Source organism: Panicum virgatum, chromosome 2N (assembly GCF_016808335.1).
Source record: "Panicum virgatum strain AP13 chromosome 2N, P.virgatum_v5, whole genome shotgun sequence".
Taxonomy (NCBI): Eukaryota; Viridiplantae; Streptophyta; class Magnoliopsida; order Poales; family Poaceae; genus Panicum; species Panicum virgatum.
In genome coordinates this window covers 64,281,685-64,297,319 of record NC_053146.1, presented here as the reverse complement: position 1 = coordinate 64,297,319, position 15,635 = coordinate 64,281,685, and the positions used below count along the sequence as shown (strand labels likewise).

At 48.9% G+C, this 15,635-nt stretch overlaps 1 protein-coding gene across 1 annotated transcript; it reads left to right on the top strand.

The window, feature by feature from the left end:
- The first annotated feature begins 10,635 nt into the window (after nt 1–10,635).
- On the top strand, nt 10,636–12,646 carry LOC120658609 (classical arabinogalactan protein 9-like). The gene is made up of 2 exons (XM_039936880.1): nt 10,636–11,368; nt 12,166–12,646. Exons 1-2 carry the CDS (start codon nt 10,733–10,735, stop codon nt 12,232–12,234), a joined length of 705 nt encoding a protein of 234 aa, XP_039792814.1. The 5' UTR covers nt 10,636–10,732; the 3' UTR covers nt 12,235–12,646.
- The last annotated feature ends 2,989 nt before the right edge of the window (nt 12,647–15,635 follow it).

Sequence of the window (15,635 nt, the reverse complement as noted above, 5' to 3'; positions counted from 1 at the left end):
GAAAATGTACTTCAGGCTCTTGTGATCCGTGTAGATTTCACACTTATTCCCAATCAGATAATGTCTCCAAATCTTGAGGGAATGCACCACTGCGGCTAATTCCAAGTCATGGGTGGGGTAGTTCTGCTCATGTGCTCTCAACTGTCTTGAGGCATAAGCTACAACACTTCCTTCTTGCATAAGCACACAACCCAATCCTTGTCGGGAAGCGTCGCAATAAACGACAAAGCTCTTCTGATTATCTGGCAAAACTAGCACTAGGGCAGAAGTTAGTCGCCTCTTCAACTCTTGAAAACTTCTCTCACAAGCTTCAGACCAGACAAACTTCGTGTCCTTCCGGAGCAACTCGGTCATAGGCCGGGCTATCTTAGAGAAACCTTCGATGAATCTCCGGTAATAGCCGGCTAATCCCAAGAAACTCCTGATCTCCGAGGCTGAGGTTGGTTGCTTCCATTCTGATACTGCTTTGACCTTTTCTGGGTCCACTTCAACACCTTCAGCTGTTAAGACATGACCCAGAAAGCTGACTCTCTGCAGCCAGAATTCACACTTGCTAAACTTGGCATACAACTGGTGTTTTCTGAGCTTTCCCAGCACAATTCTGAGATGTTGTCCATGCTCCTTAGCACTCTTAGAGTAGACCAGTATGTCATCTATGAATACCACGACAAACCGATCTAACTCCTCCATAAACACCTTATTCATGAGGGTCATGAAAAAGGCAGGGGCATTAGTCAGACCAAAAGGCATTACAGTGAACTCATACTGGCCATAACGGGTCCTGAAGGCTGTCTTGGAGATGTCCTCTTGTCGCACTCTGAGTTGATGATAACCTGACCTTAGATCTATCTTGGAAAAGAACTTAGCTCCCTTCAGCTGATCAAACAGGTCATCAATCCGAGGCAGAGGGTACTTGTTCTTGATGGTGACTGCATTCAGATCACGGTAGTCCACACAAAGTCTCATGCTTCCATCTTTCTTCTTCACAAAGAGCACTGGGGCTCCCCAAGGAGAAGCAGCGGGTCTAATAAATCCCTTTTGTTGAAGCTCTTCAAGCTGCTTCTTCAACTCGGCAAGCTCTGGGGCTGCTAACCGATAGGCATTCTTTGCTATAGGCTTGGTTCCAGGGACTAAGTCAATAGTGAACTCTACATCTCTTTCTGGAGGCATACCGGGTAATTCATCTGGGAACACATCTGCGAACTCCCGAACTACTGGCACCTCCTCTGGGGATTCTGCTTGGATGTGGTTCACCATGGAGTCTGACAGGTTAGGCTGGATTTGGCATGTGACTGTTAACCCTTGGCGGTTGGTGACTGTCACTGCTCTCTCAGCACAGGCTATGTTTCCGCGGTGCTTGGTGAGCCAGTCCATACCGAGTATGACATCTATCCCTTTGGAAGTAAGGACTACTAGGTCAGCAAGGAATACTACCCCACTTAGGTTTATAGGGATATCTAAGACACCTAAGTGGCAAGGTATATGACCTCCAGGGGAACGGGTTATTAGTGGCCTCATAAGGGCTATAGTAGGTATATCATGCTTTTCCACAAAATGGGAGGATATAAAGGAATGCGATGCTCCAGAATCAAAAAGCACTGAGGCTAGAGCTGATTGGACCAGAAACTCACCGAGAATCACTCCTGGTGCATCCTCTGCTTCTTCAGCATTCACATGATTCACTTTTGCCTTGCCGAAGGACTGTTGCTGGCTCTTAGCTGGTGTTGCATGGTTGGCTCCAGTCGGCTGCTTTGGTCCTTGAACAGAGTTGGAGAAAATAGAAGGGGCGGGCTGATTGAGATACGGACAGTTTGCCTTGTAGTGTCCGACTTCGCGGCAGTGGAAACAGGTCTTCACATTGGTTACTTGACTTCCGCCAGTTTGTTGGGTGCGGAAGGTACTCTGGGTCTTCATAGCAGGAGCTGACTGAGTGGGCTTCTGGAAAGAACCGGGCTACGCTTTGAATGAAAAGGCACCCTGGCTCCTTGGGCCCGAGTGAGCCAGGATACTGGGTCCTTTGGAACTTCTCCAACTGCTGGGGCTTCTTGCCTTCAAACCGACGTTTGCGCTCACTGAGCTCTGCCTTCCTGTTTCTCTCAATGGTGATGGCCCTGTTGACCATAGCATTAAAGTCACTGTGGGTGGTGACTTCAACCAAGGTCCTGATTTCAGGGTTAAGCCCACCAAGAAAGGCTTCTTGCTTCTTCCCGTCATCATTGATATCCTCTGGTGCATAACGAGACAACTCTGTGAACTTATGAAGATACTCTGTCACAGTCATACCACCTTGACGATGCTTTCTGAACTCATCCCTCTTGAGCTTCATAACACTGCTGGGAATGTGATGTTCCCTGAAGATCTTGACAAAGTCAGCCCATACCATCTCATTAGCGTTTTCATTTATATACTGGTAACTCTGCCACCAAGCAAGGGCTGGTCCCTTTAACTGTTGTGCTGCAAGCAAAACCTTGTCTCTATCATCTGCGTGGACCACTTCAAGCTTCATTTCAATTTCTCGCAGCCAATCATCTGCCTCGATCGGGTTATCAGATCCTCCAAATTTAGGTGGCTGCAAGCGGTTGAAATCTGCAATTCTGCTGCCATTGCCATTATGTTGCATTGCAGGTCTATTGTTGCCAAGATTGCCTTGAGCTTGAGCTGTGAGAGTGGTCACAAGAACTTGAAGGAGTTGGTTCTGCTGCTGCAGTAGGGCTGCCATGTCAATGGGTGCTGGGGCACGGGGAGGTAGCGGCGGTAGTTGTCCATTTTCTGGTGCTTCCGGGGCTACATTCAGAGGGGCTTGGTTTCTCGGGTTGACCTCGTCACCGTCTTCCTGAGCATGGAGTGCCTGGACTCGGCTCGAGCGACGAGACATCTACGGTCAAGGAGGGCAAGATTAGGTGACTCCCCTAGTATAATGCTGGGGTATATTTGTATATATAAAATATTTTGTACCGTACAATGCACACAAACAAATCATTCAAGCACCACACAAGCATTCATTCAAACAAGCAGGGATACATGACACGACGGATTACAATAATGCGGCTCGACTTTTAAGGGTCGGCCGGGACGACTCGACTACTGAGCCCTACAACACGGTCTTCGGGGTCACTGTTTCCGGGATCTCGGGGAGATGCGGGAGGCGTGGGCGGCACTGATTCACAAATCCTCCTGCGTGGTTGGGACGAGGAACATAGCGGAATTCCCTCTAGGATTGGCAGCTCCGCGGCAGTCCTGGGATGGCGTTCCTTGCGCTTGGCACGGTCCACTAGGTAGACACCCCTAAGGAGCTGACTGTGACGATCTGCCTGCTCCCTAAGGTTCTCTTCAGCCATGGCAAGGCGGCTTTCAGCTTCGGCTGCTCGGGCTTCTGCCTGGGCTACGGCCAGTTTAGCCTTACGCCAACTGGGACTCCGCTTCCTCAGCACGCTGGTTTAAATCTCTCACACGCTGATGCAGTTGGTCGCACAAATCATCGAGGCTAAGCAAATAGCCAGACATAGCGACAACTGTGGGGTTCTTCTCTGTCCCTGCGGGGCTCTCCAGGTTGCGGATCCTCGCCGCCCAGGCAGGACGGCTACGGTCCAGCGGTGGAAAGTACTTCATGGGAGTGGAACCCAAGTGCCATTCAAACATCTGGCACAGGTACCGCAGCGCCTTACGAGTTGCAAGTTGAATGGTGTCAGGCATACGGGCTCCAGTGGCGGTGACGCTCCAGGGTTGCATCTCCAAGTACTTATCACTGGCACCAATATGGATAGTGACCTCACAACTTTCGGTGCCATGCTCCACGAACTCGCGACCCACGTACTCCGGTCGTTCCGGAATACCAAGTCGCACCGTGGCAGCATAAAGCACCCTGGGGAATCCATCTTCGTTGATACAGTAGGTGGTGGTCCAGTCATATGCCATCTGATTTTCAAGGGTAGGGTTAGCATAACAAGGATAAAATTTAAGGAGTAATATACTTTCAAGGATTTACCATCCTAGGGCTCCTACGGTCATCGTTTACTACCGGTTCGCGTCTTACAGCCAAGCATGGCTCTGATACCACCTGAAGCGCCCCGACCCGAAGATCAAGGCTAAACCATGTATTAATTACCGAATAAAGTCTCCGGCATAATACATATTACATCAAGTGGAGTCCAGAGTCATACAGAGCTTTATTTAACACGTACATGAGGAGTAAAGTGACAACACAAAGCTACACAGAACAACCATAGGATAACAACTAGCATAGCGACATGCAGGACTAGCTCTTCATCCATCACGGCTCCACTCGATCAGCTTGGGTGTGGACACGATCTACTCGTAGTCTTCTGGCACAAAGTCAGGATCCTCTGGAGAAAAATCAACAGGGGTGAGTACAAAAGTACTCAGCAAGCTCCACCTCACCCTACGGGAGGGGACTGACATGCACGACACATAATAAGCACATTCTACTAACAATGCAACTAATGGTATGCAACTCTTTCCCGACACAACCCACAATAGGTAGCTCACTAGTTGTCATGACCACACCGTAGCCTGTCCATACCGTGGACACGGACCATTCGAATGGATTATACACTCTGCAGAGGTCGTACACTGTACCCACACGCTCGGCTGTCCGAACGGACAACCGACATAGCCGACACCCAGCCATGGTCACGCCCCAGCCCGGCCGCACAAACCCTCGGGCCCTGACCCCAATGGTCTATACCCGTAAACCATCCCTGCGACCGTCAGGCTAACCAGTGGGATTAGGCTAAGTCCGGCCCATACCGGAACCTGTGGTCGTACTAAAGTAAGCTAGGTGAGATGTCAAAACAACTCGGTCCTTATGGTTCACCAGGGATAGCAACCATCCCTCAACATGTCAACTCGAGCCTACCACCACGGTAGCACTCACCTGCCAGTCTACCACCACGGTAGCGCCGGCTCCAGCATACCCAGCTGCCCTGGTCTTAGCCAGATCCCTTCGTATCCTATTCTCAGTTCTGGATATGCATGACTACTCAGATGCATGCATGAGCACACTCAATCACTCAAGTACTGGTATATGTAATCGATCCTAGACCCAGGCTATAGCTATCCGTCCTCACATGGATGCAACCGCTCACGTAGGGGTCGATGAAACTTGCCTTCGCTTGCGTACGCGTCGTCGTCGGCGGCTTCCTGCTCGTGGTACGGGTCTTCTGGTTCCTTGGCGGGCTCCTCCTTGGTCACTCCGTGATCTACGGGCGAGAACGGCACAACCGGCAACAAACACAAGCAAGCAATAAGCTCAAATGGAGATGAAAATAGGAGGAAAAAGAGTTACGTGAAAAGGAGTTGATATGAAGGAGATTTTGAGTTTATAGTATTGATTGGTAGAATGATTTGGATTAAGTGCTCACGGCCTGGGGGTGTTTTGGGCCTTTATTAGTGGAGTTAATGGTCGGGGGAGCTGCCTGCCATCTCACCTTGGCGCGGAACAGCTCGAGGAAGAGGATCAATTGTTGGAGCTTCGTTTCGTGAGTGAGCTGGGCTCGGGAGGAGTGGTTCAGCTAGCGGAGCGAAGTGGCTCGGTGTGCTTGGGCTGGTGACGGGGCTCGTCACGGCCTTGCTCCTTTTATAGGCGAGGAGAGCAGCAGCGGTGTTACGCAAGGACGACGACGGCGTGGGCTGTGGCAGCTCGTCGTCAACGCGAATAGTGGCAGCGCTGAAGGCGCGGGCGTCGAGGCGGCAAAGCCGGCGAGGGCGCTGCAGCGACGTGGGCGAGGTGGGGACGTGGGGGTGGGCGGCACGGTGTGGTGCCGGCGGCAGTGCGCGGTCCAGTCGTGGGGCCAGCGTGTCGCGCGTGCGTGAGCGAGGGCGAGCGGGTGAGGCGGTTCGGCGGAAAAAATCTCGGCCGGCACTGTGCGTGGCGACCCCGATTTTTAGTGAGGTGGGCGCTGCCATGACGGTCTTTTCATGGTCAATAGTGTGGGTACTCTGTGGCTTCCAGGGAATGATGAAGTTATGGCAAAGGAGGTAGGTGCTGTCATGATTGTCTGGGAATTATGGCATGGTACGGTGACTCGAGAGGCTTTTATGAAGACGATATGACTTTTGTCGGAGGTGCAAGCATGCGTATGCTGGTTACTAGGAGCGAACGAATGTACTATCAAAAGGCAAGATTATAAAATAGTTTGCCTAGTAATTATGTAATACATCATACGATGTTAGTATTATTTTACGTTACTAGTTTAATTGCAACATAAGTTTTATTTTGGAATTTGAGATGGCCCTACTAAGTTGAGGATCTACACCAACTCACTTCAGAGTCGGTCAGCTTCTAGTTACTTAGTGTACCGGGTCATTTTGACGGCAGAGCCGCCTTTTGCTTCCGGGAGGCAGAGCCTACCAACAGATGAAGCTGGCTTCCGAGTGGCAGAGCCAACATTCGATGAAGCCCAAACCCTTTTGTGATCCCGGGTGGCAGAGCCAACCTTCGATGGATCACAACTTATACACTAAGTACTTAAATTTAACCGGGAGACTAACACTTATAAAGACGCTTACCTTATTGAAGCAACAAAGGAACACACACCTAGCACAATCTACCTATGCTCACTTCTACCATGCCCTTGGATGTGTGTGGTATGGAGTGGAGTAGTATGGCATGGCAAGGGGTGGCACCCTCCTTATATAGGCACCCATACCCTCTTGGATGAGTGACACTTGTCACACTCTAAGAAGTTCCCTACAAATATCTAAGTTCCCTATAAATATCTAATTCTAGAAAATTCTAAATTTTACCATGGCAAGAAAATATCCAACCTTCTTGTCTTCTTATGATTCTTGTGGAACATTCTAGAACCTTGTCATGGTGAGCAAAATTACGCCATGGTTTATCCTTATTTTTATAGAACCTTCTAGAAATTTGCATTATAAATTTCAACACTCCCCCTTAATCATAATGAAAACTGGGATGTTACAACACCTCCACATGTATTCAATATATATTTATTTGAACTATTTATTTGTGAATTGGTATTTTTATCTCTTCTATCATACATGAATATATGATGACATATATCATGGGTAACATTTTTATATAAATAATAATATTAATAATAATAGAAATAGTAATTTAGAATTTTATATTGGTGCACTTTAATATATTGTTATAATTGTATAATTTAGATTCAGATTCATGAGTAATTTAACTTGTAATAATAAAGATATAATTGGATAATTTGTAGGCAAATTTAGGGGAGTATTTGTATTATTTTTATAATGGCATATGTGGGTAATTTACACAAAAATTAGGTGGTTATTTTTGATTTTTTTTTAAATGGCAGATATTGGTAATTTAGATACATGTTTAGGGGTTACTTTAGTCTATTTTCATAATGGCAGAGGTGAGTAATTTAATAGAAAATAATAGATCCGATGGTTATTATAATTAGAGTTGTTAGATTGATGGCCAGATGTTTCTGATTTTTGTGCGAATTTATAGGATTTTTCTATTTTTTTAGAGTATCAACCTAGGATCCTATGTTGCTTCATGTGGAGGTTCCTTTGGAGCCAATTAGTAATAGTAAGATGGCCTGTGCAAATGTGCAGTGCCGCGTCAGGAAATGCAGCAAAATATCCTGCAGAATACATGGTACATCGTGAATCTGGGCTGTGTTTATATCCTGCAAAATCCTGTAAATTTGGCACTGTAGCAAACTGTAGCATTTTTTGTTTATTTGTGGTAAATATTATTACCATGAGGTAACTAGGCTCAAAAGATTTATCTCGAAATGTACATCTAAACTGTGAAATTAATTATTTTGTTTACCTATATTTCATACTCCATGTATGTGTCTTTTGATATATTTAATGATTCAATGTGGTGGGAATTTTGGAAATTTTGAAGAAAGTTGGGGGAAGTGAACACAGCCCTGGCCATTTTCTCAAGGTTGCTGCCGGTGCCGTGCCATCCATCACCTCATGTCGCGTAAACTCTGATGCACATTGTTTCGTTTGGACCCAATCGGTGCCATCCGACATAGTAATATTGACAAGGAGCAAGGTCGCAGATTTTTTTTTCATACGAAATATACAGTATTTTCATTGATTTGCTTCGCGTGTATCGAGGCACCCAGATGGAAGGAATCTAATTTTTTTTGTGTCACCTTTCTACTAGGCTAGCCACAGCGGTGCCATGGCCCATGGTCCAAATGATCTTGGCCCTAGAGGTTCTGAACGGATGCATTATTAGCAGCTCCATTGTTTCTGCTACGCGATTAGTTTATCTACAGAACAAAATAATAGAAAGATATGTTCAGTATATATTCTCTTGCCTTGTGTTAAAAGTTTTTTTTACCATCCTTAGACATGTACCAAGAAGTACAGCTAATTATTAGAGGTTAGCAAAAATTGGAATCTAAGTGCCAGATTTAAATCAATTCTGGCATCATCTTCCAAAGCCAGTAAAAGGCCTCCGTTATGTTGTGTGTAGCACTATTAACCGATCTGCCATGGCGATCATGCACCTTTAGCCTTGTGTTAGCAGATCTGAATTGAAGACATTGCTTCACAGGTTGGCCTATGTCTGTTCTGTTGGAAGCAGGCCATCTTCGAGGACAAAGAAAAAGCAGCAGAAGCTTCACCGGATCAGCAGGAGCCCCTTTATCTTTTGTGATCTTTCCTGTAGCTACACCTCCGGTTTGATTAGAACAAAGCCGGATTTCAGGAAGGGCGCATCCTGATCCAAAGTGGCTTTAGTACACCGCACACAAGTTTTAGCGCCTAGCTTTAGCCTTTCTAACAAAGCTTCTTTAGGTAGGATGTCTGCTTAGCAAAACAAACAAACGAACAAACAATAGTACAGGTACAGCCATTTCCGAAGCCACGATTTCAGGTCATGTTCATGTTTACAGTAGTTAACAAAGTTTGGTCCACTTTTTCAGAGATCGACCAGCTTGCCTTGCCTGTCTGTTTCAACCTTGGGCCGGTCAGCTTTTGATGTCAAAGGACGTGGAAGCGCGGCTACATTTTCCCATGCTCTCCAGGCTCGTGTTTAGTTGTACGAAAAGTTCTCAAAAAATTTCGTTGATGCACGTCACATCAAATTTTACGATATATATATAGAGTATTAAATATAGTTAAAAAATATAACTAATTGCATAATTTAGTTGTAAATGACGAGACAAATCTTTTAAGACTAATTACTCCATAATTCGACAATAATTGCCAAATAAAATCGAAATGGACTTTTCGGGAACTTAACAGAGTGTTCTCCAGGCTCTGGCAAAGCCTCAAATTCAGTAGAGCTGAAGAAATGACGGCACTGCGACTGTAGGGGTAGTACCCTTTGCTTTAGCGGGTCCTGTGCGGCTGGGCAGGTGCAGCCGTCTCCCGTCTGTTGTGCAGACGCGAGTGCTCAAGTTTTCTGTCACGTTTGTTGTCCCATCGACCTCCTTTTCAGTTTTCACCATTTCGACGTATTATAGCAGGACTCTTCAGCAAAGACTGTGTTCAGTTTCCCCAACTTCCTCCAAAATTTCCAATATTCCTATCACATCGAATCATTAAATGTACCAAAAGACGCATGGAGTATGAAATGTAGGTAAACAAAATAACTAATTTCACAATTTAGATGTACATTTCAAGACGAATATTTTAAATATAGTTACACCATGGTAGGATAATATTTACCAAAAAAATAAAAAATGCTACAATTCGATACAGTGCCAATTTTGCAGAATCTAAACACAGCCGAAGATTGTGTCGCGGCCTTTGTCAGTGTTTCACTTCAACGTGTCGAACTTTTTTCACGCTCTGGTTTGATCGAGTAGCCAACAGGTCTCTAGTGTAGTCGATATGCATAGGCCCAATGGGTTAGGTATTAGTGGGATCAATGTGCACTCAATCTGAGCGGCCCAAATACATGAGTCCAGGACCAGTTTTTAAGTGGTCTTCACCTGAGCTTTGTTTTTCCTAAAAAAAAACTGAGCTTTGTTTTGGGAGCAGGCTGTTCAGAACAGCAGAATAGCTGAAGAATAGTCCAGGCATGTGCGAACGGAGGAGCATTCGGCTTTCAGAGTTCAGACAGCCAGGACAATCGCTGGGGATCGATGATTAAGAAAAGCAGCGTCACCAATCGTATGTTCTGTCACTAGCAGATCCATTTGATTATCATATAACTTTAAGCGGACTCGCCAACTGCCGACGATTTGTGTCGGTGCCGGTCATGCGGACCAGGAAGCTCAGTCAGAAACTCAGCGTCAGGTATGATACCCCAGAAGTTCGAGGGTCACAGTCCTGGGCCAGCCCATCTAATAAAAAGATGAAGCTGTCGTTCTATCATGACCCAGCCCAGTATCCAAGTCCACACCAGTGGTAAAACCGTAAAAAATCTCTCACATTCACACGACCCAACGGCCAATGGGCTCAGCCCCCTCCGCTTCTCTCTCTGGGCCGCGCGTCCCGACTGGTGCCGGTCGCGCCGTCCCTGCACAGCACGAACACAACTCATCGGCCCATCGACCACGTGAAGGCGTGCCACCACCAACCGGCGCGGGCGACCCACCCTCCACATGGCCCCGCTGGCCCACCGCCAGTTGTGCATTGCCGTTCGGCTTCGCTTTCCTTCCCTGCCGCTGCCTGTGCCTGCTGCTATTTATCCATCTCTGCGCCAGCTCCCTGCCACTCCCACCGCCGCGACCAGAAGGCAGCAGCAACCGCAGCGCGCAGGAGCCGAGCAAACCGCCGCACACCAACGCCTCCCGCAATGGCGCGCGCCGGCGCTCTCTGCCTCGCGCTGCTCTGCCTCCTGGCCGCGCACTCCGCCGTGGCGCAGAAGTCCGCCACCCCCGCCCCGGCCACCGCGCCGGCCGCCGCCACCACCCCGCCGGCCCCGTCCAAGAAGACGCCCGCGCCCGCCGCAGCTCCGCCCACCACCTCCCCTGCCACCCCGGCCCCGGCCGCCGCGCCGCCCACCACCCCGGCCACCCCCGCGCCCGCCGCGGCCCCGCCCACTACCACCACGCCTGCCCCCGCCGTGGCGCCGCCCAAGTCCTCCCCCAAGGCGGCCACCCCCGCCCCGGCTCCCAAGGCCAAGGCCACCCCGCCTGCCACCCCACCGGTGGCCGAGCTGCCCCCTGCTGCCACGCCCCCCGCCCCCGCCGCGGACACCCCCGCCGCCGCGCCCACTAAGCCCGCCGAGGTCCCCGCCCCCGCCCCGTCCAAGAAGAAGAAGAAGAAGTCATCCTCCTCCAAGAGCAAGAAGAAGAAGAGCAAGGCCCCAGCCCCAGCCCCCGTCGCCGAGGCCCCCACCAGCTCCAAGCACTCCAAGGCTAAGGCACCCGCGGCCAGCGAGGCCGACGCACCCGGCCCGGCCGGCGACGGCGTCGCCGCCGATACCGCGGTAAGTTGCTCTCTGAACCTCAACAGCAATCCATTCCGCCCTCTCGTAATAAAACCGACCTGACAAATCCTCTCGCTTCATCTTACCGTTAGCCTTTACTACCATTGTTTGCTTGCCATTATCAGTTAATCACTGGCCTGCTGGCTGCTGCAGTCAGATTTCAGAGTAGAAACAAAGCGAGTAGTGGTGGCGATCACATCTGACAGTGAAGTAATTTATGGATTCTTATTGCGATAAAGGCCACTGATTTGACAATTGATTGTTTAGTAAGAGCAGCAGCACCTAACCGACTAGATCCAGATGGCACCGACATGTCGGCCAGCACGCATGTGCTTCCAGCCGTGTCACGGGCATTGTTAATGGCGGGGCATTTGAATGCCGAGACACACAAGATTAGTCGTCCGCCATTTAAGTATTGCGTCACATACTGTAGTATAGATAGTACTAGTACGTTGTAGTATTAAAATGCAATTTGCACAGTGCTTTTGTGGTACTGTACTATTACTGCTAAACAACCGGGCATTATCGAAGCCTCTGCTCAGACTAGTAATCGTCAGTAGACTGTCATATTTACTACTAATCAAAAGTCGTGTAACTAATTAGAAGTCAGATACACATTTACAGTCTGTCAGTCTGTAGTTTGTACAGTAGTGTACAGACTGTTACCATGACAGATCACGAGACTCATGTACAGTAGCCACTGCGAGAGTGCGAGAGCATTACGGTCTGTAATTTTTTTTCACACTGCTACGTGGCTGACCGATCAATGCCCTCGTCCGTTCGTGGTGGATGTGTAGGCTGCTGGAAGGACCGTGGCAGGCGGCATCATGGCGGCCGTGCTGGGCCTCGCCGCCCTCCTCGCCTAGAGACACGGACGCCGAACGCGCGCGCGCGCGAGCGGCACGGCCGGGTCCGCCTCCGGCCGCCGGGACGACGCGCCACGCCACACGCCCACAACGACAGAATTATGCCGCCGCCGTGCCGGACGGCTCGACTCGACGCCTGGCCGGAGCTCGCGTGCCACCCCGTTTCCGCGCCGTGTTCCTGTCCATTTTTTTCTCTCTAACAGGCTGGGCGGGACCACACGCCTCTGCTGTGTGTCGTTCCACTCACGTACCTCGGATTCCTTCTTCTTCTTCTTCTTTTTTCTGTACTGCAGCAGCTGCTGCTGCTCCGGTGCTACCCCATTGAGATGATTTATTTATATCTTTATTATATATCGTTGTCATTGTATGATTCCGCCCTTGTTTAATTTCATCATAGATCTGTCTCCTCTCACCCATGGTCCCTGTCCTGGAGTGAACCGGCGCCCTGCTGGCCCGATCTGTTCGCTGGGACGCGTACGCGTCTGTCGATTGGCCTTCCCTGCTCGGACGAAACACTGCTGCTTATATAATGTCGAGATGCTCGCTTGCCCTCAATGAATCTGCGGTTTTTGCAAGGGACAAGCGGTGTCAATGGCGTCGTGATGGCGAGAGGTGTGGTTGCGGCCAAATGCTTTCCGGGACGCAGCTGGCCGCCTGCTGTGTTTTTGCCCGCAGCGACACCTGCCAGCCAATCCTCTTGATATCTACAGCGCGTGTGAATTGCGACGGGCCAGCTACTACATTGCCATTTGTCGGTGTACGCTAGCTACGGTTGCTCGTGCAAATATCAAGCCATTGAGATGAGAAGTGTGCGGTGCTTCAGCAGTTCAACGTGGTCGCTTAGGTCACATCTGCATGGCTGCATGTACACGACGGCGGGCGGATTGAGAAATTTGGGAATTGGAACGGCATGAAGACACAAAAGTGACATAGCTGGTGACACGGCAACAGACGTAGATTCCAAGTCTCCGCGCGCCGTAGCCGTACCAATCATACGAGTAGGATGGCGTGAGCCACGGGCCAGCGCCGAGGGTGGTCACCACGACGCTTCCGCCGCCGCCGCCACACCGCACTACCCTAGTAGCGCTCTCGAGCGGAGCCTTTTTGCCTCACCTACTGCTACGCGCAACCAACCGAACGCTGGTATCAGTTTACGGTGAGAGCTGTTGTACCGCATTTTGCTCCGTCGCCGTTGGCCGTGGAAACCGACTGGCTACCATAGTTGACACTGATTGCATTCACGCGTCCATTTTTTTACTCGAAAGGTAAGCTGTTGAACGCACACAGATCTGGAAAGGTTACCGCCAGATCTTACCGCGCGGACGCTCTGGCGCCGCGGATCCCGGTGAATCCGCCCGTGAACCGTACCACGAACCCCGGGACCCCCCTGCCTGCGCCGGACGCAAGCCGCCGTCCCGGTCCAGCCTGCCCGAGAATGCAACAACATCGATGGTTCCAGGCTGGTTCCTCCCCAATTCAGTCCTCCAGCGCGCCCGGCGGCCGGCGCTGTGCCGAGCCGTAGTGATGTCGCGGTCTCCAGCCGGCGCATTCCTTGTCCCTGTTTGGGGCGCCTTCATTGTAGAGTTACTAACATGCATGTTTTTCGAGAGAAGAATCTCACATACATAGAGTACTAAATAAAGTCTATTTGCAAAATCTCTTCGGAGATGAGTGTAACTTTTCGCGACGAATCTAATAACAGTAATTAATCGATGATTACCTACAGTGATGCTACAGTAACCATTCTTAAATCACGCGATCAAAGGATCATTAGAATCTTTAGGGTTCCTAACATAAGAGTTCTGAAGTTAGTTTTATAAACTGATTTTATTTGATACCGTAATTAATTGTCAAAATACGTTCTAGCCTATTCTAGAAAAAAAACCAAAGAAAACCCTTTTTCACGGGAGGGGCGTGCGAATCATTGATGGCTCCTTCCTCGGAGCCACCGGTGTCGGTACCACGTTAAACAAATCCTCCGGAGCAATTATTGTCAATCCGCGCGAAATAAGGGTGCGTTTAGTTCCCGAAAATTTTCACCCAAAAATTTTCACATTCTCTTTGAACACATGTATGAAGTACTAAATGTAATTAAATAATAAAACTAATTACACAGTTATGATGTACACGACGAGACGAATCTTTCGAGTATAATTAGTACATGATTAGCTATAAGTGCTACAGTAACCCACATGTGCTAATGATGCGGTCAAAATCCTTAAAAGATTCGTCTCGCGGTTTCCAAGTGAGTTCTGAAATTAGTTTTTTAATTAGTGTCCGAAAAACCCTCCCGACATTTGGTCAAAGTGTCGATTTGACATCCAAAATTTTTTTGTTTTTGGAACTAAACGGTGCCTAAAAGGGATTTGCAGTTGCTGCAACTTGCCCCCGGAAAAGGGAGAATATATGTGGCGCTCACTTTCTGGAATATTTTTGTCGGAACGAGATGTAGATCCACACCCATCAGAATTCAGAACCTACCCTACCCGGATGGAGCAAAACAGCTTATTGCCAGAGAAGTCAGTCGCTGTTTACTTCAGAAGTTTCAGTATGGCGTATGGGGTTTGTGATGGTGCCCCCTAAATAACAACATTTTAGTATCATCTACCGGTATTTGTTCTCTGAAAGTTGGCGACGAAGTTACATTGATGCTTTCTGAAAATTCCTGGAGTAAAAGACACCGCAAAAAGTTGGGTTGGAACAGTAGATCCCATCATGGTTTAGCGTAGATGCTCAACACCATGATGGGATTTAAGCGCATCCATCCCACGCCTGATGGCAACCACCATCATCTGAGGCGGCAAAGATGCCTCTTGACAACCTACCATTACTAGGCACTCACCAGCAGGGGCAGGCCAAGCCAGCACGCAAGCGACAGCCGGCGCTGCGGGAGGATCTGAGTGAACCCAGGAGCAAATTCGGGTGCGTTGCGCAAAGTTAGCACACCTTGCAAGGCCAACTGAAGTATCAACATGCGCGGCAATGGCGTTGGGAAAAACTTACCAGCTGAAGAAATCAGTTATCTTCCTCGCGAAAGCTGTAGAGCACTCCCATAGATCATGTGTACGGTTTACGGGCCGGAGAAATCGGTTGCCTTTAGTTGAAGGTGCACGCAAGGCTGATTGGTATTGATTGCACACTATTGCAAAAGTCAGGAACACATGATCCAGTACAATTAACTGAGTTGTATCACCTTACTGTAACCGAGACACTGTTGTGTGAATTATAGTGACCTGTCACAAAAGCAGACGTCCTCTGTGAACCTCATGAATGTAAGGCCCCGTTCAGTTCGCGAGAAGGTGATGAAAAGTTACCGTAGCACATTTCGTTGTTACTTGATAAATAATATCTAATCATAAATTATTTAGACTCAAAAGATTCATCTCGTGCTAATCAGTTAG

What these genes read in the sequence shown, in the direction of transcription:
- LOC120658609 (XM_039936880.1), top strand. Translation starts at nt 10,733, where the DNA reads ATGGCGCGCGCCGGCGCTCTCTGCCTCGCGCTGCTCTGCCTCCTGGCC. An exon ending in GCGTCGCCGCCGATACCGCG is followed by an intron (nt 11,369 to 12,165) that starts GTAAGTTGCTCT and finishes GTGGATGTGTAG; the next exon opens with GCTGCTGGAAGGACCGTGGC.